This window comes from Rissa tridactyla, chromosome 6 (assembly GCF_028500815.1).
Source record: "Rissa tridactyla isolate bRisTri1 chromosome 6, bRisTri1.patW.cur.20221130, whole genome shotgun sequence".
In the NCBI taxonomy this organism is placed as follows: Eukaryota; Metazoa; Chordata; class Aves; order Charadriiformes; family Laridae; genus Rissa; species Rissa tridactyla.
In genome coordinates, this window is record NC_071471.1 from 50,587,108 (window position 1) to 50,613,844 (window position 26,737).

Consider the following 26,737-nt stretch of genomic DNA (forward strand, 5'->3'; position numbering starts at 1 on the left):
ATAATTAGGGCTTCTGGAAATTGGGTCTGTTTATTTACAGCAATTGTTCTGCAGAGGCACAAGTGGCCCCATATCAAAGGTGTACAGAGTTAAGTGCAGTACACAGAGCACCCCAGCTGCACAGCCGTATCACAACAGCTTGAACTCAATGAATCTTCTGTTTCTTCTGGCTGAAGTATAAACCCAGCATCCTCTTGTCGAGGTGCAGTCATCGCAGATTGAAAGATTTCCCTTTTGCAAAAAGGCAAATCTGGTGTCATTAAATTAATTACCCCCTAACTGTAAATAAATCTCAATTTCAGTAGTTACGTGCTCCTTGCCCAAATTCCTGTATGAGTCTCAGTTAAGTGTCCTGAGCAGTCCCAGGTTGTGGTATGCTGTTAAATCATTTACAGCTTTCCCTCTGGAGTTGGCAGCCTGAGAGCTGTGGCCAGTGAGCTCCCTTGTATAGGATGTACATCAGCTTGTTTGTAAAGTGCTTCCATCTATGAGGTGTTAGCATACGTACCACAGACAAATTTGATTTGAAATCTCAGCTGCTGCTGCTCTCAAATGTCTCTTGTGTCTCCTGCTAAGATGACTATAAGATTTTATTTAAAATGTCCTGGAAATTTTTATTTTTGTTTCTGAAGTTTTAAAAAGTTCATGTGAGCTGCTTGGGCGTATGGGTGTGGCACAAAGGCGTTTGTTTCTGTAGCAGACATGAATGAGACGCTGGGCACAGCTACTGTCGCTGTGATCTTAGGCATCAAATACAGAAACCAGAGGGCAGTCATGACAGACTCGGGAGGAAGTCAAAGCCCAGTCACAGTGTATTTATGATCTATTGTCATGAGAAGAAATGTTTTTGACTATAAGGCTACTGATAATGAGCAGTTAACCTATCCAGAGGGAACCGGTGATGCACTGTATGTCAAGTTACTCTTTGGTCTGCTCTGTGCAAAACAACTCTCTGCAGGGCTGTTTTCCAAGCCCTGTGTCTGTAGCAGAGCAGGAGGTTGATGGCTTGAGCAGGAGGCTGATGGCTCAAGCAGGAGCCACCTTTCATCTCCACAACCCTGCAAGTATAAGTCATTGTCACTTAATGAAGATTCAGGGGCTGATGTGAAATTATTCCGGTCTATTTCTTTGCAGGGAGGTCCCTGTAGACATCAAATCACTGTCTGAACTAGCACTGACCGTAGAATTGGTTTTAGTAGACAGGCCAGAATTAGAATGGACCAAAAAAGCTGATTTACCTTTAAACCTTGCTTTTCAGCCATTGGGCATGTCAGCTGCAGGCTTTGGTCTCTGGTTCTGTGACATTAAGCAGAATTTAGACTTTGGACTTGCCAACCTTTTAAAATCTTCTGCTATTTGCCAGTTTTTAGTGAGATGAGTGACAACGTGCAGACCAATTGCTTTGGAACCGCTTGTTTACAGGCTTGCGAAATGAAGACCCAGAGGTGCAATTGTTTTCTAAAAATGCACGGATGGGAGTGAGCACAAGGAGGAAGAGCCGCTCAAACAGAAAAATTGTGTTAGTGCAAAACAATTTTGCTGTAGCTGTTCATGAATTAAATTTAGGTTGCAAATCAAAAACAGCATTCAAGCCATAAGAGGAATGAGTTCTGGAGCAGGCTGCCAGGAGGAGCAGTGGAGGCAGGAAACCTTACCAGTTTTAAGCTGGAACGTGAGATGTTCTTGCACAGGATTGTATGACACAGTTGCCTGCAATAGCATGGGCGCAGGCCTGATGACCCAGGAGATCCTTTTCTGCCCCCTGCTCCAAAAGTGGTGACCTTGAACTGAGTCAACTCAGGTTGCAGCTAAACTTTGTTTACTCTGAGGTTGATGACTGTGAGATGACTTAGTTCAAAAGCATTTAAGAGTTCTTAAAGTCACATCTCCTAGCTTACATTTCCTATTCGACTTTTATTATTAAGAGTGGTACATTTCTCTTAAATTGCACAAAAACTGGCACACGTGCCTCAGGTAACTTATTTTTGCCCATTAGGAAGGAAACAAGCACGCACCATATTTAAAAAAAAAACCCAAACCAACAGCAATACTGCATAGGAAATGCACTATGTTTATTTATTCTAACAGCTGTAAGTTCAATTATTTATAAGAACACCTTACGCGAGCTGGTGTTTTATGCTGACATTTGTTTCATTTAGTGAGCTTTCACTGCTCCCTCTCTGCTATCTTAGCACTCGCTGGGGAGCGTGGGGAGGCTGTTGTCTTGTACAGAATTGGTATGATTCTTCGGTGTGCACTGCTTGCTTATTCATAGTCTTTTCATGACATTTATTCTTAGCAGCATAATGTCTTCTGAAGGAATGACAGGGTGTTCTTTAACCCTTAAATAAAAATGACAGGCAACATATTTTTCTCTGTATTTCAGAAGACAATAATGATACTTGGAGAGAGAGCTGATTGACTTCGTTAACCTGGAGCCGCCTCCTATATTCTAGTTGGGGTTTTTTGCTGCATTTTATGTGGTACAAAGTGAGAAGTGCAGAGGAGATGTGCTTTGCAGCAAGTTCCTTTAAGCAGAGGAACCTCCTGGTAGGAGGCACGGGCTGCAGTGAAGCCCTTTGCCCGCTTTCCAGCTTTGGGGCTCCACATTGCTGCCCCACATTGCTGCCATGGCTGATGGAGCAGAGCATCTGGGTCAGGGGCACTGGTGGCAATGTGAGAGAAGGTCTGAGTCAGGGGCTAAACAAATGAGTGCTGTCAGTGATGTGTGGAGACTGACCAGGTGAAAAGTAAGTTTTGTGATTGCTAATCATCCCATAAGTTTGAAAGCTTACCATTTTTCTAAAAGTCTCAACTCCCACACTGTACTAATATAAATAAGAATGTGATTTTTCATTTAAGTCCAGCTACAAAACGCTTAAAGCTCTTGTATATGGAGAGAAAACTTTGAAAATGTAAAAAACTCAGAACTGAGAAGATAAAGGATTCGTCCAAACCTCAGGAATGTAAGGGACCTGCCCAGTGAGTTTTGAGTGCTCATCTCATGTTTAGCAATTGTTTTAAAATTGTACGTGAGTCATCAGAACTGTCATTAATAACAGAAGAAACAAAAGGAAATTACTTTTCCCCACACACACATTAGACCACCAAAAATAACCACCGCCGGCAACTCTTAGCTGAGATACCAGTGACTTAAGAGCGTGTGTCCTTGCTCAGAACTATTAATGAGCTGTTTGTTACCTTCTGCCATTGTAGGGGGAGTACTCAAATGTTTAGAGCATGTGAGATAATCCAGAGACATGCTGAGCAGAAGTAGTTGCCACTTATCTGCATTCCTCCTAAATAGGCTTCTAAATGCACTGCTCTCTTTTCCACACCAAGTAGGGAAGGAGCTGCAGCCTTGGAAGAAATGTGCTGGGGGTGAAAGGGAGGAAGGAAGCGTTAAATGTCCGTCCAGAGGTATGACCGAACTGGCAAGGAGTCGGTGGATGTTACGTACGGACATTGGCATGTTCAGGGTTACAGCTGCTGGCTTATGCCCTGAGGAATTCATTACCTTTCATTGTGTTTTGAATGTCTGCAGCTTTGAAGCCTTTGTTGCTATGTCTGTCATATTTCAGGAAAGGCACTAATTCCAGTCTGGCAAGGAGACACTGGCTAGCTGGTTAGAGCAGGGAGCTGGAAGGAGACACTTCAGAGTTTGGCAGTATTTTTTATTATTTTTTTAAATTTGTTTTGGTTTGCCTTATCTGGCAGTACTGGTTTCTCTTTTTTTGATATTGACACAAGGAATCTCATTTTTGTTTCCCTTTGAAAGACTCCCTTCTGAAGTGCTGCTGTGCGTACTTGCGTGTGTGTCTACAGGAACAGTTTGGTCATATCTGCAGAAAGTTCTTGATGGGATTTGGAAGCAGCAAATGTTTCCAGATCTACCTGCTCCCACTGCCCATGGACAGCCTGTCTGGCCAACGTGGCAGGGAATGCTCTGTCTAAGGATGTATCATCTAAACACTCATGGTACGCTGACTTACAGCATGTACCTTCCCAAGTGTCACACAGGGTAACACTTTGCTATACTGGGGCTGTGGAGATGGCTCTGCTGTCTGGCTGGACTGTGTATCTGGTCCCAGGAGCAGCCCTGGGGCTAAGATAGGCCTAATAGGTCTTCAGTATGTGGTTCGGATGAAGCATATGGGAGACAAGTAGAACAACTGTAGCCCAGATGAAACACCGAAGCATGTTCTCAACTCCAAATGTGCACCACAACTTCCTCAATCTAAACAGCAGTTTTTTCTACCTGCATGCAGCAAATCTGTATGCAGATCCTGAACTCATCAAAGTCAACTTTTAAATAGAGTTTCTAGAGTTACACCAACCCAGGCACTCAGGATTGGTTTTGCTCACCCCGAGCATGCTGAATCCATTCCGGGTATGGGAACCTGCATTAAGCATGTGTTCATTTGAGTGCTTGAATAATGCTGATTAGTTTCACAGTAAGTGAACAATGAATGCTTGTTATTTTAATTTAATTCTATAATTGCTGCTAAGTGTGGGGATACGTGGAAAAGTGCTTTTTCTAGATCTAGTTCTAATGAGTTTGTACACCTCCATTTAATTTTAGCAAACTTGCTTCTTTAATTATCACTTTATTTTTAACTTCAAAACACTTTGTATGAAAAGTAATTGGTGCTTTTAAGGCCAAGAAGTTGTGCCTTTTTTGATGTGGATTCTTTCCTTAATGCTTTTCTTAGTACAATGAAGGCCAATTGCTTCTCAGTGTAAGCAACGTCAAGACTCTTGACTCAAAAAGACATCACTGAAATCAGAGTTGTATGGCAGTTATGATGTCGCTGTTTCTAAACAGAAATGAAACAGTTTAAAAAGTATAAAGCATGGGGTCACAAGTTTAATTGCTCGGATACTACCATTGTGGAAGGGAACCTGTGTTGCTCTGGGATTGCAGCAGCAGTGGACCCTGCCTTTGCCTAGGTACGTGAGCCACTATTTCCTCTTTCCTCTCCTGAAAAGGTAATACACTAAGGCTTGGGGTTTTTTTCCTCTGCCTTTTTCTTCTTGTATACCAGAGGAAAGCATGCAACCTTTTGGGGATGCTTGAAGTGGAAGAAACTTTCTGTTCACTTGCATGAAGCCCATGGAGAGGGCCAGCGCTGAGTCAAAACTTCTGGGTACCAGTAACCTCTTCTGCTTCAGAATGACTTTAGTCCTAAAGCTGCATTGAGGCTTGGAGCAGCACTGCTCCTTCTTGTAGTTTTCTCCCTGCCCTATGGAGGGACTTGTATTTATCCAGTGAGTTTAATGCATAACAGTTTTCCATAAGTAGAAGAGCATGATATTGCTACAAACCTCCTTAGCCTGGATAGCTTATCATTTTAGCCTGTCTTTTTCTGTTTTGCTTGAACTAAAGCATATTGCTGTAACACAAACGTACAGAGATTGGAAACACCATTATTATTAAGTACATTGGTCTAAATTTTCAGGCTGTGTCAACTGTTACTATTTCAGGGTGCTTACTGCTAGTACGAAATGGTAGAAACAAAAAAGCAGATACTGTCCGGGTAGGCAAAGTCAGGCAGCAGATCTTTAAGTTGGGCTGAGCTTTCATTGTTGACTGGTTTTAGGCTGTGCCCTCCACTGCACACTGGGATCACCTTGAAACTAGGCTGCACCCTGCTGAGCCTTCACCAACACATGATGAATATCTTATATGGATATTTTAATGAAAAATATTTTTAAAAATTAGGTGTTGTCAGCTGTTGCTAGGATGGCATGCTGGAGAGCTCAGATACTGGCTGGTTTTACAGACTGATCTGTTACTATATTTGCTTGTTTAATTTCCTTTTATTTCCTTTTGAGTATCTGTTGAACATGCTCATTATATTCTGGCTGGTATGAAACAAATGCTAGTTAAGAATGGGGACGCTTGAGGCAAGAGAGCAAATTCAATTCCTTGAAGGCAATTTCCACTTCTTACAATGTCCCACTGCTGCCTCCCGTTCATGTAACAGGAAAACAGGTATCTCCAACTCTCTTGTTGTTTCCTGTTTCTCTGAGCAATCTTTTCCTATGCTTCATAGATCAGAGTTATATATTTATACATGATTTTGCAGGTTCAGATACCTATTTCTATTCGTGTCATGGAAGCCGTTAATTGTCTGGAGTTACACTCGATCTCACTGTCTATAGCACTAACTTTTGAGGAGAGGGGAAAAAGATGGAACAGAAAATTAAAGGGATTGTAATTCAACCTAGGACCTTTACAGAGTTGAGAAATCTTGTCCAACATGGACTTGTTTTGTAGAAATGTTGCTCTTTGACTATTCAAACCAACATCTGTGGTGTGACATTGAAGCCTGTTCATTTGCTGCAGATATCAAGTCCCCACAGGAATTGGCACTGGGTATGAATAGGCCCCGCAGTTGTCCTCCGTAGACAGTCATGACCATGAAAATTGGCTTTTTTTTTTTCCTCTGGTCCCCATCTGGTAGTTTTTCTCTTGAGTTGGTAATTTCCCTGCCTTTGGTCCCAGAAGGATTAAGCTTCTAATTTTAAAATTTCACTTACTTGAGTCTGATCCTGAAAATATCAGTGGCACTGCAGGACTGGAAGCGATTGGTGCAGAAGTTAATATGCGTTTCAACAAGTATATCTCTTTGTATTGTAACATCTTTTAAAGGAGAGAAAACTTTGATTTGAGCAACAGATCACCATGAAATCTGGCAATGGTCTAAGTTGAGGGTTTTAGCTTAAAGCTTTTCATCTCACTGAGATTTTTTTTATTCTTTCTTAAAGGTGATGCACAGTTTATATATGAGAAGCTATCCAGATTTGCACTTTGCCATATATATACTCTTAGGCTTTAATCTGTATCTTATGATTTAATGTTGAGGATTAGTCTTAAAGTCTGAAATGAGTACCTATATTGGGCGGAAATACTCTTTTATTAGCAAAAAATGTAACTGGTGGTTGACATAAATCCGTCTGGGTTCTGAAACTAAATTTTTTGAAAAAACTGTGACTATTGCCTTGACTTTTAGGACGAATGTTCAGCATCATGTCCAGTGCTGTCTCGGGAGACATGAAACATAACGTAATCATTCTGCCTTTCACTTTAAACAGACATAAACAAAATCCAGAAGTGAAAAAGACGAGTCCCTCTGCCACAATGAGCTCTGGTAAGTCTGTGTTATTTTCCACTTGCCCTCATTGGCACTCGTTTTTATTGCTAGAAATATTCCTGTCTCTCTGATGCAATTACTCTTTCTTTTTCTTTTTTTTTTTTTGACTCTTCTTCTGTCTCCTAGAAAAGAGTCAAAGCCCTTGAAAGCTCAGGGAATCTGACTATTAAGGCAAGGGCAGAATGACTTCATAGTAAAAAGTGTGCTGGCTCCGTGTTTGTTGTTGCAATTTGGCTCATAATGCTCAAAAAATGGCTAGAAACATCTTGAGATAGGGTGTAGGTCACTTAAGCTTCTTTCACTTTGGAATACAAGAATTTAAAATTATTCATTACCTGAAAAGATTATCTGAAAGAATTTGGTATGTTTTAGTAGGGGTGAATGCAAAGTTTGACACCTTTGGATAGGAAAAATCATCTGCTCAAAGGAAAATGAGGGACTAGGAAATGGAGGCTGGTTGGGAAGAGGAAAACCTCGGGCTTGTCTGGGTAACAGACTAGATCAGAGTAAAAAAAAAAATGCAGACACCATGCTGAAGTGCCATTTGTAGGACCTGTGGAATAATAGTCCCACTTGATTTTAGCACCTTATCAAATCTCAGCTGGAGTATCACATCCAGTTTTTAGCACCACATTTTGAGAAAAATGTGAACTATTTGGAGAACGTCCAGAGGAAAGCTAGGAGACTAATCAGGGTCTGAAAAACATGAGCAGGGAATTTGGCTTAAGCATTGATAAGCTTCCAGGTTGTGAAATGCTGGAACAGGTTGCTTTAGGGTGATGCTGGAATTTTGTAAGAACTTGTTAGGCAAACGTTTGTCAGTAGTGACAAATACTAGATTTGTTTCTGCCATGGGTCAGGAATACAGGTTTAGATGACCCTTGGAGGTCCTTTCTAGCACTGTCTTCTGTGTTTCTCTGAACTCACAAGAGACAGTTTTATTCACATTGGCTGAGGATGTTGCAGACTTGAAAAATCTCTCTTGAAAATCTCATCCCTGAGCTGGATGTCATATGCACATATAGAGACAGTCCCTGTTTAAAAGAGGCTGCAATCCAGGTAGGCAAAAGGAAAGGAGGAACAGTGGTGTTATCCAAGGGAGATTTGTTTCTCCAAGCGACATCTCCTGAGATAGTAGGAATACTTCCTAGTTCATGAATCAAATAGTGCTGACCCTTGGCATCTCCTCATAGTCACAGGTTTTAACCCAGAAGTAATCTGCTTCTTCATTTGTCTTACAGAACAGGAAGAAATTGATGTTACAAAAACTGTTGTCAATGGGCTGAGCAGCAATGGACAAGAAAAAGGTGGGTTAAGAGCTTCAGAGACATCTCTGCAGCTCCCCCTGCATGTCAGCTGTATGATGTGGTTGATTTCCCTGGACATTCACTACAGCAGGGGTTTCCAAATTTAGTTTGCTTGGCGACTGATACAAGAAAAGCCTTGTGCTACCCCATGCCAGCAGCAGCAGCGTTTCTTAGCTCTACAAGTGTTCTTTGTCTCTTAGAGGTGGCAGTCTGGGTTTGCCTCTTTGTATGTTTTTAGTGCCATTTTGAGGAAAGCTGTGCACTACTTGTGGTATTTGTGAGCACCTGTGAATCAATATCTTAGTGTGTTTAGACAGCATGGGTTTGTGGGTGCCTATGTGTGAATCCTGATAACTAAAGTGGGAGGTGAAGGTTTGAGCCCAGGATTAAAGGGCAGGAACTAACCATTTAAGTAATAAAATAAAAAAGTAATCTGTCACTAGCAACAATTATTTAAAAGCCAAACTTATCTAGACAAACCAGTTTTCATGTTAACATATGCAGGTTTGCAGTGTGCTTTATAGCATTCATTTTTGTATAGTGATGGTGTGTTTTGGCAGGGTGAAAGTATGTGGTTGTATGGGTTGGTTTTCTGCTGGTTTCATTTCCTTTCCTTTCCTTTGATGCCTTTTTATAGTGGTTAGTATTTTGCCTGCATTGTGGATGGATGAATTCAGTCAGTTACAGAGCAGAACAGAATTAGGGCTGTTTCCTAAACCACAGGCTGTTTGGATTTGGGATTTATTGTATTTGCAGGGTCTCCAGTACTCAGAGAGAGCAAGGAGAACAGGATTTGATTTGGGTTCCTCTTTTATTAAAAAAGAATTTAAAACAATCACATCAAATTAAAACCTAATGATTTTATGAAGATTGAAAAAATTCTATCAAGCTCTTCCCCCCATCCTTTTGCTTGAGACCCTTTTCTAGGTTGGTGAAGTCTCTGCTTTCCAGTTTTGCCAGGGATCAGAAAGATCTGCCACAAGAGGGGGTGTACACACCACGCTGATGTCAGTGCCTTCCTCAGGCTGGCCTAGTGCTCACTGTTGGTGTGTAAAATATTAGAAATGTGGTTCCTCGTACTCCTGATTTTGCAGGTCTGAGAGAGATGGCATGGAATGTGAGGAGGCATCTAGCATTTTCCAGTTAATACGTGCAGAAGGTTTTAAAGGAGAAAATCCTGTCTCTGCAGAAATTTAGAGCGCAACTGAAGTTATTCTGGTGGACCCATGATTTACAAGATGTTTATCTTGGCATCTTGGCAGATCCTGTTGAGCTTCACCTCTGAGTAGTTTTTTGCCTTTGCCTTTTTTTACCACCCCGCTCCACGCCCCCCTCTTTTTTTTTTTTTTTTTTTTTTTTTTTTTTTGAGTTCCGCATTAACTGCAATACAGAGTTGGAGAGAGGAAGTACCAGGTGGTTTGGACAGTTTTGTGACAATTGCTAAAATTTTGCACAGTGCTATGTATGGTTTTCCCCTATGTTACTACATCTAGTATAATTAGTATGCTAGCTGATGGAGTCTGGTAGAAAGCTCTTACAATTTACTGTTTAAATGGGTAAATTTTTTCTGAAACTGATGATGCTACCCTTTGGCATGGGACTGTTTCCAATATTATTTCATGTTTCACTTCCTTCTGTTGCTGAACTTGTAAAATGTGCCATAAAATCCAGAATTCGTGTAATGTGGCTAGTTTAATGTTCCTTTATCAACCTTTCAGTCCTTGATTTTTCAGTTTCTTTTAACTGAGCCATATTAATATTAACGTTTTGATTTCTGCATGTAGTGTATCTCAGCTAAACGATTACACTAAAATTTTTTGATGGCTTCTAAAAACTAATGCTTCCAGATTCTTTTTGCCTGCAGCATAGCGGCAGTCAGCAGTCAGTCGGTTCAGTAAGCAGTTCCGTATGCTGCATAAAACAGACACGTCCTGAATGAGGGTGAACGAAGGGATATTTTTAACGGTTGCATCACAGCTCTCTGGACTGCTTTTGTATTTGAAATTTCCTGCTATTGTGCCTCCAAGTACATTAGAAAATTTTGTGGCATGCTTCCCAAACTCTGTTCTTCCCTTTTTGGATGTGCCATTTACACTTTTGTGTTTGCAGCTGTTGACGTCCCTTTATGTACACGCTCTATTTCTGCCGTTAAAATAATCCCTGTGAAGAAAGTGAAAAGTTCTCCTCACCTAGTGCTGCCTACAGGTATCTTCTTCCTTCCTCCCCCGCCACGCATTAGTTGGCCATCGTTCTCTCTCTCTCTTTCTCTATCTCTCCGCTTCACCCACACGCTTTGGCTAGTTTTCAGCTTCATCCTCTTCTCACTGTTTCCAGAGCTGTAGATTTCATCAGTAGGTAATAAAGTTAGCTCTTGATGGCACAATACACTGTTCTCAATTATGCTGCTCCTCTGCAGACATAATTGTGTCTACTTGAGTCTGGGATCATTGTAAGATCTTCTACTAATGCTTGATTATGAATAATATTGTTATTACAGCCTCATTTTGAACCAAACTCCTGATGAACCAAAGGATGTTTCTTGCGTATCTTTAGTCTTTATGAAAGTAAATTAATGTCAGAGATGGTATTTTACAGGTTCAAGCATAGTTCAACATTGATGAGATGGTTTTGTTTTTCTGTACATACATTGACTTTACAGAATCTTTATAAGGATAAATAAGGATGTTAGACTGTCTGTCACCCCCTCCCCAAGCACATATTTTCCCACTAAAAGTACAAGATTATTTTTGTACTTTGCTGGATTTGGAGAGTCAGACTAGTCTAGCTGATACTGCTTGTCTCTCCTAATCTGTCACACGTGTGCTCTGTTGGAATACTACAGTGCTAATGTCGTGTTTATTACCATCTGCTGGATTTCTGTCCTGAGATTCAGATTTTTGTTTTCCATCATTTCACCTAAATTGTGAAGAAATTCAACATCTTAGGTAGTTGTCTTCCTCTCCCAAATAGAAGTAGTCTGACAATATTTTATTTTCAAACCTTTTCAAAACACTTTTTTTTTAGTTCATAACATTTTTTTCTGATTCTTATTCTTTTGATTTGGTATACAGGTTTAATATGTTGTATGAAAATAAAAAAGTCCTTTGATTCCCAAATTTGATTCTCTTCCAATATGATGGAGACATTTATGGCGTGTTGAACTCCAAGTGTTCCCATTTCTCATCAGTGCCTGTGAAGGGAATCTAGCTGCAGGAGTGTAAGAAAACAGCTACCCTGCACTCTTTGTGGATGTCTGAATCAGGCCTGGTGACTCCCAACAGTGTGTCCATGCCTCACAGTTACAGCACTCTTGAAACTGGAGTCCCAGAGCTTAAACCTCTGTCCTGTGGTTTGAAAGTGGATTTGTGGAGTCCCTGGGCTGCATGTTGTGCTGTGTGGATGGGAACAATAGCCAGAACTGGACTCCTGGGCAAAACGAATCCTGACCCTATCTGGATCATGTGAAAATCAGTCAGAGAAGTCAACTTCTATTTCACCAGGCATGTGGGTGACCTTAAGGCATGATCAGTTGCATGGTGTGAGTGCAAATGTGGTATATTTAAGGATTAAGCAGCATTTAATATTCCTGTGTGGATAGTCTTTCATCTCACAGAGGCTGCCTCAGTGCTGCCTAAATTAACTGAAGGCTGAACTGTAGGAAAGCGTCCTCTTGTTCCTTACTTATTATGTCCTTCCTCCAGTTCTAAGTGTCGTTCTGAAGCTATGCTTTTTGTGAAACCCCTAAAGCATTGGAAGCCTACATAAAAACTTGAACTGCAGTGATTGTAGTGTAGAGAGCTTTCGATGCGATCCAGGTGTTTGACATTTTTTGAGTCTTTCCACTTACTGCTGTTGTCCGTCTGGCGCTATTGATGTTTCCCTACACTGTGGTCACCTTGGCTGTGGTTTGTGTGTTTTCCAACCTTAGCCGAGGTGGTGTTATGGTCTGTAGGCACTGTACTGGTGTGTATTTAATGGGGCGTTATCTTACTGAAATCAGCTGGTGAATATTGATCTGCACAAACACGGGCTGTTGTCTGGGCAATAAGCAGCAGCCTTTGCCCCCTCTGTCCAGTCTGAAGGTGTAACTTTCATTATAACAGTTCCTAGAGAGGAGCTGCATCCCTCCCCATGGAGAGATGGCATGATTCTCACGCCATAAAAGTAAAAATCATCTTCTTGTCATTTGTGTAACACAGCATATGCTCAGTACCTCTTCAGGCTCCCTGTATGGTGTCGCGGTAGGACTAGCACCTCTGTTTGGCTGAGGCAAAGTGAAGTCTGATGGTAGCTGCAGAGTCAGTAGTGGTGCACGAGAAAGGGAGGTGATGTGTTTTCCTGTGGAAGTAGCTTAGATAAGTGAGATTCTTTAGGCTTATTATTTCTATAGGTATCTTAGAGGAAACAACTCTCCAGAAGGATTTTAAGTAGGGCAAGGAAGATAGCCTTGAAGTACTGGTTTGTTATTACTTGATAGGACGACAGGAGGAAAAAACCCAAATTCATGGACTGAAATGCACAAAGGTAAGCGTGCCCAGAAGCTGTGCTGAATTGGGCCTCAGCAAGGACGCTGGCATGATCCGCTGTCTAGCTCACAGGGTGATACGAACAAGTATATCCTCCTCCTAGTTTTTGGGATTTGGGTTCCTATGTCAGAAGGTGAAACACTGACATGAAATGGGAGGAGATGACAAGGAGGTGGTTTGCAGTGCCCTGCCTTTAGATCATGTACAGCTTAGTTACAAGATTATATCCTCCAGTGGTCATAAGACCTCTTTTTATTTATTCTTTCAGTCCTGCACAAAAGGTATTTTTAAGGCTTCAAGCGTACAAATAGTATTGCTTTATACCACTGGGACATCCCTATAGAAGAGCCACAGGTCTAATGGTGGAATGTCCTTGCTAGTACAATATCTCCACACAAAGCAGACCAAATAAAGCAAATGGACCTGTGAAATTTAGTTCAAACACTCATCCTTTTTTCTGCCTTTCTTAGCTCTGTTACACTGACTCAGAACTTACTTCTGCATTCATCAGTTACATGAATATGAAACTGCTTTGATTTCTCAATGCTTTAAATCTAGAGCTAATCTTCATCTGCATAAACATTACTAGAGTGATTCACCCAGAGGCAGCCATGCTAAAATTACTCCATAGAGCTCTGATGGCTCCTAATAGCTTTGTATCATCTGTTTTGATGTGTCTCCTCTGTGCACGTGCATTTCCTGTAGAAATGGATCCCACTAAAGTCTGCAGTGGAAAAGGAGCTGTGACCCTCCGGGCATTTCCAGCCTATGAAGAGAATCAGAATATCACTTCACCATGTCCTCAGGACATTGAGCAACCTGAAAGTAAGTGGGTGGAAGATTAACTGGAATGCATTGCTCACAGTAACCTCAAGTGAGGTCAGTCCTGGGTCTTGGGGTGAATATTTTTAGCTACAATTTAAAGCCCAAAATCCCGTAGCACATTTGGAAACCTCTTGCAAGAACTGGACCAGTGGAAGCAGACTGACTCCTGTTCTCTCCTAGTGCAGATTTCATGACCACTCACTGGTCACTCACTCATTGGCTTAAGTTAGTTTACTGCTCCCTTTTGCTGTTAGGAGCACCAAAAACTCTCAAATGTTTTTGTTTGGTTTGTGTTTTTTTTCCTGGCAGGCCCACGTCACCTTCTTTTATCCAAGGCATGAGGTGGAACAGAAAGAGGCAGAGTAGTGCTACTGCCATCGTAGCATTTACTTGGGTTGTCAAGGGAGCGGGGATAGCATCCCAGGCAGACAGTGTCGCCATAGAGCTTTGCCATCTTTCAATAGCAGACGTGTAATTACTTAATTGTAGGAGACAGGCAAAGCATAACAAACCTGGCCAGTGTCGTGGGTCTGGCAGAGAGGATGAACTCCCAAAGGCAAGATGCTGTTAAGGGGGGGAAGGGGTCAAACTTGCTCTTGAAAGCAAAGCATGCATCGTTTCTGACTATTGTTGGATTCCATTAATTCCGGCCCCAATGTGCTGCTTTCTGCTCTGTCTTCTCCTCCCATTCTGCTCCACCCGTGACCTACCCTCTTTTCATGCTTGCCATTCTCTCTTTCTTTGCTCCTACCCCCCACCATTGCCTCTCTCCTTTTTGTTGATGGCTTCATAAATTTCCAGCAGCTTGAATGGCAATGAGCCCATTACTATGGAAATCAGCTCATTAATACTTCCTTTGCTTACTCTCTCAATTGCTTTATGAAATGTACTTTGGAGCTGGAAGAGCTTTTTGCATATAACTTAAAGAGCAAAATGCATAGAGGGATGGGGAGGTGGCCAGTGGGAGGTGGGTAAATAGGTGATAAGACAATGCATCTAGCTGCAGGGACTGGGTTGTAACGTGATATCGTGTATTTTACGACTCCCTTCATGCACATGCACTTAGTCTGATCTATTTGTTGGCAGTCCTTTATCTCAGTTAATCATACATAGTGATGTTGATAAGGATAGATATGTCTTCATAGCCTGTATCATGACTGCATACAGAGTCTACATTTCCAGTAATTTGTGGTGTCTGGACATCAAGCTGCAGCTTTAGAAAGTAGCTAGCTGGGCTGCCTTTTTGCCTCTGAAATAAGAATGTCAATGAACAATTGTTTCTTCATTGCTCTGAATGAATTGCCTTGTGTTTACAAAGGTCAGAAACAAGGAGGGCATCATGTTTAGGGCTGGTCTCTATGGTAATTAGGCAGCCCTGTCAGAAAGCATTTTATATGTGAAATGAAGTAGCTCGACTCTTAACTTCAATTGGTACATGTTTTCTGTAAATGTAATGGTTTATTTTTTTCCCCTTTCTTTTCCTCTGTGCCTGTCCTCCACCCCCACCTCTTCCATCCCTCCTTTCTGTGAAACGCTTAGGTCTGGAGCCAGAAAGCACAGAAACAGGTACAAACATTGTCTGCTTATGTTGTTCCTTCTGTTGATTTCTCGGAAGTATTTCTTGTTGCCTGGAAAAAAAAGAAAGAAAAAAAAAAAAAGGGAAGAAAAGAGTCCTGTCCTTTCGCTCATCCTGTAGCTGAAGGGAATCCTCTGTGATATGAGTTTTCATTCCCCTCGTAGATGATTGGAGGTCGTCATCTAACACTGATGCCAATGGGGATGCTCAACTGTCTTCTCTGGCTGCCAAGGGTTATAGGAGTGTGCGTCCGAACCTTTCCTCAGACAGCAAGCCACAGGTAAGCCTTTCTTCTGTGACCCTGAGGGTGATCTTCTGGGTTCAAGCACTGGATTCATGGTCAGGAGTCCTGGGTTGAACTCCAGACTTTGCTGCAGACTTGGGTAAGTTGCTGTGCCTCAGATTTTCCTACCTTTAAAATGGGGGCAACACTGATGTTAGCTGCGGAGCTTGTGTGTTCAGACACACCACAGTGTTTCCTTGGTGGATGAAGGAGGAGGACAACGCTATTTGTTTGCAAGAAAAAAGGTGAAGTAGTCATCTATTACTGTTTTGTCTTTTATGTTGGTCTGTTTTCTAGAGGTTGCTGCGGGCTGAAAGCAGAGTTACACCCTACATTAAAAACAAGATATTGGGGAAATGCCTTTCAGTTTTAACGCTGTAACTGATACAAGCCAACAAGGGAAAGGTTATTTGTACCTGAAGGTATATTGTTGAAGTCAATCTGTTAAAAAGAAATGTCACTTCATCCTTTGTCTTTTTGGTGGTCGGTCTGCACAGAAGCAGTCTGAAAGCTGATAAGGACACCCTTCATTAGAAACCAAACCTTTCACTAGAAACCAATTGTGTGAAACAGAGTCCCTTTAAAGCCTTTTCCCTATCATGGTGACTTCTCCCATCATCGAGGACCTGTAGCAATGCCACAGAACAGACACCGCTCCTGAAACTGTAAGTGAGAGTGGAAGAAGGCACAACTCAGATGAAGTCATGGGAAGGAGTGGCACCCTAAAGGAGAGACCCGTTTACTGACCCAAAACTTACAGCTGTCTTGTAGTTCCTTATTGGTCTTGTTAGTGAACAGAGAGAGCGTTGATGCACATAGTACTTCTTGTAGAAGTCTCAAGGACTGCTGTCCAAACTAAGCTGAAATAGAAGAAAATGGAAAACAGCAATCGTAGGTCATGAATTAGTATTTCCTGATAATACTATGCAGTGGTAAAGTGAGGCTTCACCTAACCTGGGGAAATATTGTGGCACTCTGAAGTCTCCAGACTGAAATTACTGTCTTTAAGGAATCAAAAGGAATGAGCCTGTTCCAGAAGCAGAAGCCCTTCAGAAGGAGCACTTACCAACCCACTTTTCCACTCCCTTATACATCAGGGAAGGGGGGGAAAGAGGGGCAGCATGAGGACAGTAGGTTGCGGGACAGCAGCTGTAATTTTATGAAGCTATTCTAGGTCTATATCCATGTAACAAGAATAGGTGCTGGCCACAACCTGTCATACGTGGGTGAATTTTAAAGGAGGCATTTTTTCAGTTTTGAATGCTGCTAGCTGTTAAGGCCATTTTAGCAGTGGTTTAGCCAGGCTTTGCCGATAAAGATATGACAATAGGGTATGTGTAAAACCAACTTGCATAGTCTCCAGAGGGTTAATTTGCAAGAATGCAGGGAGCTACAGTTCACTAGGTGGGTGTTTTCATTGCCTTCCTTTCACTAGTTTATAGTTTTCAGCTATTGGCAACAAAGCAATAAATAAAACGAAACTTCTCTATTGCCAAGTCATTTTACTTCAAAACAGTTTGGCTTTCAGAAAAAATTGATTGTAATTGGAGTTGGAGTTGCAGTCAGCAGGCAGTTGTGGAGTTAGCAACCTACATGTTGCAAAGTACCAAAAACAGTAAAGCTTTTTTTTTATTATTTAGTAGCAGCAGGATTTCTCTGTTGGTGATCTTGATTCTGGAGGCAAATTGTCAGGAACTCAGTTCTTCAAGAAACTTTAATTTTTCTGGTCTTCCTGAAAGCATTTTCAGGACTGAAAAATCCTGAAAAGAATTCAAGAACTAGCTTTTAGAAGGAAGAAATGCTGACTTTTTACTTAGCCAGCTGTGGCAGACTAGTATTCACATGATGTCTGCTTTCATTAGTCCTGGTGAAACTTCACAATGTTCATTTTTTGATAGTGCACTTAACATGCAGTAGAGGTGGCCTAGAGCTCTGAATCTGGCTTTGCGATTCAAATGTCCTCAATGCTGGGAAGTATTTAGTTACACAGGCATGAGCCTGGGTTTAGTTAGCCAGGATGTTAAATCTTGACTTAGGCTTTCCCAGGGGCATGGTGAGTTGTTGCTGTGCAAGCCTCTTGAAACAATACAGCACTGAGATTTATTTAGCCCAGAGAGAGAAACATGTAGGCAGGGACTTGAGAGCTGGGTAAGGTTTGTGTGCTGCAGTGAGCAGTGCTGAGAAAGAGAGAATGCCTGAGATGATGTATGTGAGTGAGTTCTGCACTCGCCTTCCAGATACTGTATTTGCTTTTTGTTCTTGCTGTATTAAAACCTGCTTAACCCAAGTCTAATGACCGAATTCATTCTTGAAATTTGTTTATTTTTTCCTTCCTTTTTCCTTTCATTTGGTGCTGCTTCTTCTCTCCTTCTCTTCCTTCTTGACTCCGCCTGGGCAGGCCCTTGCTCCTCCCCGTCCTCCTCTTCCCAAAGAGGAAAGCTTTGCATGGCGTCCTCGCACTGACACTAAAGTGACCAACCTGTTGCCAGTGCCCATCATGGACTGCGTGTACCTGAATGCACCCAAGCCTTATACGCAGCGTGCATCACCAAATCCCAGTGCACGGTGTTATTTCTCATCACCTACTCCCTATGGGGCCGTCCCCAGCGGGAAGCAAGGCTTGCCAGCAGGGCATTCTCCCTCTTCAGGCCCCAAAGATGAGGTGCATGCTGGTCAGCCACTCTTGGAAAGTCGCTCCTTGTTGGATGCATCATCCATACAACGCAAACCTGACAGGGCAGATCCCAGTAGTAAGGCTGGAATGAATTCCAGTCATGAGACGAAGGCGGATAAAAAGGTCACCAAACTATATGTAGCTTGTTTATCTAACAGCACTTGCTCAGCCGCATCTGAAAATTCCACTGGCACTGCACATGACCCAGCAGCCAGCACCAGTTTGGGCGCTGAGCTCACTCAGGCACCAGCCACCAACATTGTTTCCTCTGTAACAGATACTGGAGAGTCTCTTCCTGCTCCTCCTCCTCCTCCTATTCCTCCCAGGCCGTACTTTTACATTGTCCTCAGTAAAGACGCAGTTAGTTATGATGCGGGCCAACCCTCCTGGACTCAGTCGTCACCTCCGCAAGCTGTGAGGGACAGAGTGCTAGAGCCCCAGAGCACAGCTGCCACAGAGGACAGGATGAGAAAAGAGCCTTACCTTACTCAGCAGCGACAACCGCCATACAAGGCAATGGGACGCAGCATGGTACATGTTTTCTCCATAACCTTATTTTCTTTCAGCCGTGTGAACGGTTCTTTAATTCATTACAGTGTTCCCTTAATGCTTTATTCCCCTCCTACCTAATTTCTGAGCGCTCATTTTGCCACCTGAGTCTTGTGGTCTTCTACTCGATAATATTTAACACCCCATGCGTGTGTCCCCCCCAGCATTGATCTGTGTGTGTGCGTGTGTGGTGTTTGTAGGGGATTGGGTTGGGCTGGCGAGGATCTCTGTTTTAGGGAGGTGTAAAAGAAGCAAACTGTGTATTGTGATGGTTAGTGCTTCTCAACCAATGGTGAATTCAGAGCTGTTCTGTGGTTTGATTTAGCCTCGCTGCACAGAACTGGAGAGGAGGGGTGGTGAGGGGAAGGAAGATTTTTGTGAAAAACTGTGTGTTCATAGAGGCCAGGGCTGCAAGACTGAAGAAGTATGTCTCCCTAAGGAAAGAAAATGTGTTGGGCTCCGTATCATTTTGCGTGCATCCTTGCATGACACTATATGGCTGCGTTAGACTGAAGTACCAATCTCCCCCGTTGCATAACAACACCTTGTTTCCTACAGGATGCCACTGCCACCACCACAGCTCAGCCTGGGGTTATAGTAGTCCCCCTCCTCCAGGTTAATCCAGACAGACAGCAAGAAGGCAGCTCCAGCACTCCACCACCGCCTCTGGTTCCTTTCGGGCAAGGCTCCGTATTCCCTGAGACTGTTTCTTCTGGCTCACCCTTGACTTTTCCGACTCTAGACGATTTTATTCCCCCACATCTCCAGAGGGGTTCCCACCATAACCAAGCACCCTCCTCTGTTTACCCGAAACTGCCATTCTTCTCATCACCACCTTCACTTGTCCCTCCAGTCACGGGGGCTTTGCACAGGGGCTTGAAGCCTGAAATCACTGGAGTCATCTCACATACAGTAAGCTTGCCAAGTACCCTCCTCGCCCTTTTCCTAAATTTGTATTCCCAGATTAAAATTACTTTCTCCTTGCAATACTAAACTTGAGAGAGGAGTGATGACTCACTCCCTGCCAGCAGCATGACAACTGAAACCTTGTTTACGTCCTGTGCTAGTGCATGCATGTTGCCTGCCTTGTGCAGCTTTCAACTCTCTATTGACTTCTCGCAACAATATTTGACTGTCTCCCTTTGTGCCCGTTCTGCTAGGTGATGCACACCTAAAGAGTCTTCACAGGATTTGCTCAGAAATGAATTCTGTATAAACAGAATAGTTGCAACTAACTGATCTCTTTCAGGCTCTTTTAATAGTATCCTTAATTGTGTTTGAATAACATTTAAAGCAGCAACAGCAGACCAGTTAAAGGTTAGGGCTGGCTTTCTGTTCCACTTTGAGCCACAAGACTGTATGGTGTCTACACAAATTCCTGCTGAATTGGTGTAAGATTGCTGCCAGTATCCAATGACTTACAAGCAATAATATCAGTTACTGAGCTAAGAGTCTTCCAAGCATGTAGGTGCTATGGGATAGATGAGGGGGAGAGTGTCTCTTCAGTTTGGAATTGCTTGTCTTTGAAAATTTCAAAGTCAATCCACAACAGTTTTAACTTGGAATTTACTGTGTTCTTGGATTTGGATTTGTTTCTCTTTAAGCTCATCACCTGTTTTAAAAAGTCCTCAGGGACAAAGAGGAAAAGTAGCTCTCAGTTAAAGTTGCAGAGGATGCAAGAAGTACCTGACCCTCCTTGTACTTGAAGTCTTACAACCACCATTATTATTTTTTTATATGGTTGCTTATATGGTTCAGTAAGGACAAAGAAGAAGTTCAGCAGAAACCCCCTCCTCATGATGGTGCTTTCTCTGCCCTATGACTCTACCGGGATCTAGCAAGCAGGCATGATGGGGGAAGAAAAAAGCAACCAAGGATGTTTTCTTTCTGCTGAAGCCTTTCTGCTTCTTTTTTTTACTGCAGAGAGTGATGAAAGTTTGGGGGGGGTGGTTGTTGTTTTTTGGGGGGTTGTTTTTGTTTTGTTTTGTTTTTTTAATGGAACCTATCTGCAGGGTCGAGAAAAATTCAGCAGGCTTCCAGATTGTAGAGGAGTAGTGGATATCTTGCTCTACTTGATTTTCTTGGGATGAGAGTTTTGAAACATTTTTGGGCATGCCAATTCAGGAGTGTAGCCACAGAGCTGTTTTCTACAATGATTTAAATGGTCTTTGTTCACCCACTTTGTTGACGTAGCTGGGGCTGCTGAGCCTATCCTGATCTGACACCTCTCTTCTTTGAGGCATTCATTGTATTTTAGTTACCAAAGTGAAACTCAAACCCAACTCTCTTATACTTGTCCCTGACTCCCAGTTCTTTTCCCAAATTGTATTGTTTGGAAAACTATCACAGCCAGCAGGGCTGGGTCTCTCTCTTAGAGACATCTATGTCTGAAGGCCATTGATTCTTTTCTGTCTTCTTGAAACGTCTATGGCGTGATCAAATGCTGCTTGGAGCAAGATCACCTCCATCCAGCAGAACAGGATCGTTCTTCACTGTTTCCCCTCTAGGTTGGAAAGACTCTAGATGCTTGTTCTGATTATGGCCAATTCTCACTATGATTTATCTCTGATCCCTGGTGCCAGGCCTCACTCTGGCCCCTGTTGCCTGATCCTGTAAGTCCTTTCCCCTGATGCTGGTGAGTACGAAGGGCACCGAGTTGCACTTGTCCACAAAAGCCAGGAGCAGGGATTCATCTGGAGCAATATTCTGTGCATATTCAGGTTTTTTTTTAATAGCGATGAAAATCCCCTGAATGCTTAGCTCAGTCTGACAGTGGAGTATCAGGAGTGCAGAAATCTGGTACGCTGTTCCATACTGTCTTTGTTTGGATGCTCATTCCCCATTAATCGTAATTGCGTGTCCAAATTCCTTAAGAAGCTTTGAAAAATCTCAGCCTCAACTGGCACGCACAGTCTTAGTTACTGTCCCTTCTTTATCTTTTTCCCCTTGACTACCAACAAAAGCATGGTATCCCTGAACTGAGATTTTTCAAAGATGAACGATGTTTTTAAAGTCTCCCTGCTGACACAGCTTGTATTTCTACAGAACAACCAGAGCTGTGGTGATACCAGAGGTGGGTTTGAAATAAGCAAATAATGGAGCTGGAGCAGTTTGCTATCTGTGCTCCAGCAGCAAAGCCGTGTTGAGTATCTTCCTTGCTAGAGTCCTACTTTTTACCCTCTATCTGTTTTGGGGCTTTTTTATTTCATTATTTTAACCAGGTAGGTGTCACACTGTTTCCTGAATGATGGTGCTAACCTTATTCCTCAGACCTTCCTTACCAAACCAGCTGCAGTAGTAATGCAGAGTTGCATGAGTTTTGCATGCCTGACTTTTGCTATGAAAGGAATACTTTTAAAACAAATGTTTGTGTGTGTATGTATCAGGGGAAAGATGTCTGTGTCTTCCCCCCGCCCCCAACCAGATTTGCTTATTTCTGGCACTCTGTGTTTGCTCCAGAGAATCTGCTGGATGAAATTATAGTGCCTCCTTTTGGGGTTGGAGTTGTGAAACCCAACACCAAATAATTATAGTACTGCCTTAGCAAACTAATTGCATTAACAAAGAGCAGGGTACATACAAGGAGCAAGGTAACGCTCATGCTTATGCCTTTTTTACTAAAATTTGCTGTGATTATGCTTCTCATTCAGCTTAAAATGTTTGGGTTTTTTTTTTCCAGATTTTCCCAGTGTAGCAGCTTTCTGCATGCTGCTAATGATGTGTTGCTCTCCTTTTTAGGACCCAGGTCCTGTGCTAAATGAAGTGCCCCAGCCTGGCACTGGCACTGACTATCCAACCTCCTTCACTTCAATCAACAAGTCTTCCTCTGCCTATCCCTCTACCACAATCGTCAATCCCACTATTGTCCTCTTGCAGCACAATCGAGGTAAGGAGACTTGTGTCTAGATATTTGTGGCTCAAACCGAGCAACCTGTTATGCTATAAGGATCTGGAGAATGTGTGTGCAGTGGACAATTAAGTCCAGACTACTAAGAGCTAACAAAGCTGCCTCCAGAAAGTTGTAGTGACTGGAGCGTACAATAGGCAAGTAAGAGGTTAGAGGCATGGGACAATGCTTACTTTTTCTGATTAAAACCTGTGGATCAGAAGCCACTCCGAGGTTGGGGAAGAGGGGCTTATAACTGGGCTATGGTCATACGAATAAGTTATTGCAGGGTAACAGCTTATCCCCCATCAGGTGTTCTGTTATGGTGGAAAAGGGTGTATACTCACATCTATCTGTCAGTAGAAGGAAGGTAGCTTGAGGTAGGTTCTCTCTCACTGGAAAAGGAGACATGTTGCTTCTCAGCTACTGCAGTGTGAAAATAGCCATATTTTCAGTTACTGTGGGAGAGGTTTGACCTCTGAATTCTGAGCAGAAATTACCCAATATAAATAATCCATTTGACCTTGGCAGTTTGTTCCTCTATCCATAACTGGATCGTACTGCAGTAGTCCTTGAGCTCTGGGTTTGCACATGAGCAAAACAACTTTGAGCGCTCCCGTGTTTACTAATCTGAGCCTTTCCCTGCCTCAGAGCAGCTCCCTCTGAATGGGTAGTTGCGTCTCTTTACCTCTCCATGAGAGGGAAACTTTACTTCTCCTTTCTAGTTCTCCTCACGGCTGGCATTACCCCAATCTCCCAGTTCCTTGTGCATCACTAAAGACTGTAGCTTATAAGGGGCCACACGGATGCGGTCCAATTTGCCTTGGTTTCAAGTGGCCTTAGGAAACTCCAGGACAGGCAGAATCCAATCTAAAAGGCTATGACTTACCTTAGCAAAGAAAAAAAAATAAATCAGAAAATAGGGGCAAGGCCTGCACTCCTTATGTTGTAGTCATTCTAATTACAGACGTGCTTTGATGTGCTCCTTTGCAGCCCCCTATGTATTTTTTTTCAGTGTCTTTTTAAAACAGACTTAAGTCTTTGATCCTAAAGATAGCGTCCTCACTGTGGTGCAGCTGACTATAGGGGCAGCGAGCAGGTTATCTCTTCCTTTTTGCCAGCATCTGAAGCAGCTTTGCCTTATGTGCTTCTGAGTGAGTGTGTCTGGATTCCTCAACTGCCTCAAGAGGAGAAAATATTATTTGAGGCAGCTTTCTTTTGTCTCAACGCTTTTTGTTGACTTTCTTGAAGTGGGATACTCTTTTGGTTGGTTTTCACATTAAATCTGGAGCATTTCAGTGTGTGCCACACACTGAAAATATCCGCAAGGATATTTTCTGTTTATAGATTTTAACAGCACAAGAGGCAAATCTGTATACTATGATGATTCACATGCACTGTCTGAGAGACAACTGATGTCAAATTGTTCTGTTTACTAATTACCTTCACAGTTAACAATTTGTCCGGTCTGAATATGTCTCGCCTCTGACCGTTAGCACTCATGATACTGTATCCTGATAGATTAAAGAGCCTTCTCTCATCACATTTTTGTTGACTGTGATATAGATCATGGTCTGATAAGCAGCTTGATCAAGTCTGTGAAGTATCTCATTCTAATGCGTGTTTTTCAGTCTTTAGTAGTCAAACTTGTAATTTGCAATAATCATACTGAACTGGTCTGACAAGGCCAGTCATAAATCTGTATTGACTGACATTGCATGTGTCATACTATGTATTTATTAGTAAAATCCCATGTAAGTCATTACAATACTTCTTTTCTGGCATTATTGTCGACTTGACAGACAGATGTTCCAGCCATTCCACTAATGCTTCTCGAAGGTTGTCACAACAATTGCTTTCTGCCTCATCCTGTGGAGTTTCCTTTGTATTCCAAGACATACTGGCGATGAATGTTAATGGTCCAGTGAGCTGCTCTCTTCATAACTGCTCTCTTTAGAGCAGAAAACTGCTCTAAAACTCTTCAGTACAGTTTATATGAATGTGCTAATTTTCAAGCATCTGACCTCAGTTGTCATTCAGCATAGTCCTTAGTTACTGTTGAAGTGGAAAGTATTTCTCCATCACGCAGTAGTATGTCAGACTTTTTTCTCTTTTTTTTTTCTTTTTTTTAATGCAGAATGGAAATAGTGATCAGACGTGTCATCTTTTCTGCTCTCTTATTAACAGTTCCACTGTGCCTTTTTGTAAAAGAACAAGATCATTACTAGGTTTCTGTTTATTCTTCATGTACCTCAAAACCTATTTTTAAGTCCCTTAGACATTTTGTCAATTTTTTTACTTCCATTGTAATTTTCTTTCACTTCGCAGCATATGTTACCTACTCATAGGTAAGCATTTTATTACTTTTCTGTCTTTTTATGCATTGAGGTTTCTTACATTTCCTTGTGCTTCCATTCCTATCTAGGGTTTATCCTAGCATAGCATTAAGATTTCTTTTTGCTAGCTTAGTGTTTTTAAATGGTTCTTAGATGTTAGTTATCTGTTACATTTCTGCCCTGGCTGACGTGATTCATATTTGGTTTCATCTTTATGGACCTTATCTATTCAAAACCGGTTTGGTCTCATGGCATATAACAAATTGTTACTAGATTATTGATCCACCTTCCACTGAATGGTTGATTATGTTTTGTGCTGAAATCAATTCCTTCATGTCAAGATGAAGTTTAATATAAATTCCTCTTGTGTGCTATGAAATACCCTCTGAATTAGAAATTTCAAGGTCATTTTAATGCTGGCAGTCTGAGATCTCCAGTAGTTTAGTTAGACTTCCAGATGGATAATATGGCTTTCTTTCTCCTCAGTGGATTATTGATTGCTTTTAGAGGAGCTAGTTATCTTATTCTCCAGAGTGACTGTCATAGCAGACATCACCTACTGTCCTATTTTATGCTTTATCTGCTAGCTCATTAATCTGTAAGCATGTGAGACCCTTCAATTTGGACCTGTCAGAGACTTAGAAACAGTTAACAGCATCTGAAGCACAGAAACTACACTATATCCTTTTTTCATCTGCTTGATCTTACTCAGTAAGTTGTGATGAGAGATCTCAGAATTTTTTCTGCTGGTTTTCAGTAATACCAACTAAATAAGATGTATGCATGTAAACAAGTCATTTCAGATACTCTTGTTCATTCCTACCTCCAAGGTAAGATTTTTTTACCTTCATATCTGTTGATGTCTTGATTAATTTTCTTTTTGACACCTTTATTTTGCAATAAATATGTACTCAAATACTTGTTTCCTCTTCCCCTTTTGTTACTGGTCTCCTCCAGTGCTCCCACTTCTGAGAACTCTGAAGGCATCTATGATCATTCCTTCACTGTTGCCAGCAGTTGTATTCTTCTGCTTATCCCTTTCTCTGAGAAGCCTGTGAGGTTTTGGCCTTTGCTTACAGTCCCAGAATGCAAGATCAAGGGTGAAAGCCTCAGTTAGCTGGTGTGTGCCTGGGGCTACAAGCTGTCTGTGGTCAGGCGGGAGAGGGAAATAGCAGACACCTCCTGCTCCTTCTGCTTCTATCCATCCTAGGCAGAGAGACAAGTGAAAAGGAAATCTCCTCTTCATGTAAAAAGTCTATTCATCCATGATATTCTCTCCCCTGTGGAGGAAGAGATAGGAAAGACCTGTCAAGTGTTGACTCTTTAAACCACATGTTTTTGTCAGGGCATCTTAGTGACTGAATGCAGTTCTCCTTAGTGAAGGTGGTGGCTGAAGCTGAGACCATCCTCACTCACATCTTTTTCTCCTTTCTCATAATATACCAGCCTACTCCTGATGGCCTGCTTAGAAGAGTGAACCCTGCAGCAGGTGATTCCCATCTGCTTTTCACCTTCAGGTTGCTAAACCTTCCTTTTCACCATTGCATGTAGGGATTTGTTTCATATGTCGGCAGCTATCATGTGAGCGTAATGCCCACGAGCAGCTTGATGATGGTGG

At 42.2% G+C, this 26,737-nt stretch overlaps 1 protein-coding gene across 40 annotated transcripts in view; it reads left to right on the plus strand.

Annotated features, from left to right (window-relative positions):
- SORBS1 (sorbin and SH3 domain containing 1) overlaps positions 1-26,737 on the plus strand; it is a 229,870-nt gene that overhangs the window by 152,521 nt on the left and 50,612 nt on the right. For 13 of the 40 annotated variants that reach the window (XM_054205021.1, XM_054205022.1, XM_054205020.1 and 10 more), the window contains 7 exons: positions 7,099-7,154; positions 8,399-8,464; positions 10,574-10,669; positions 13,696-13,815; positions 15,556-15,671; positions 19,456-19,809; positions 22,636-22,783. In XM_054205021.1, coding sequence (XP_054060996.1) covers positions 7,145-7,154; positions 8,399-8,464; positions 10,574-10,669; positions 13,696-13,815; positions 15,556-15,671; positions 19,456-19,809; positions 22,636-22,783 — 910 coding nt within the window. In that variant the 5' untranslated portion in view covers positions 7,099-7,144. The other 27 variants (XM_054205035.1, XM_054205049.1, XM_054205042.1 and 24 more) reach the window with 6 other exon arrangements.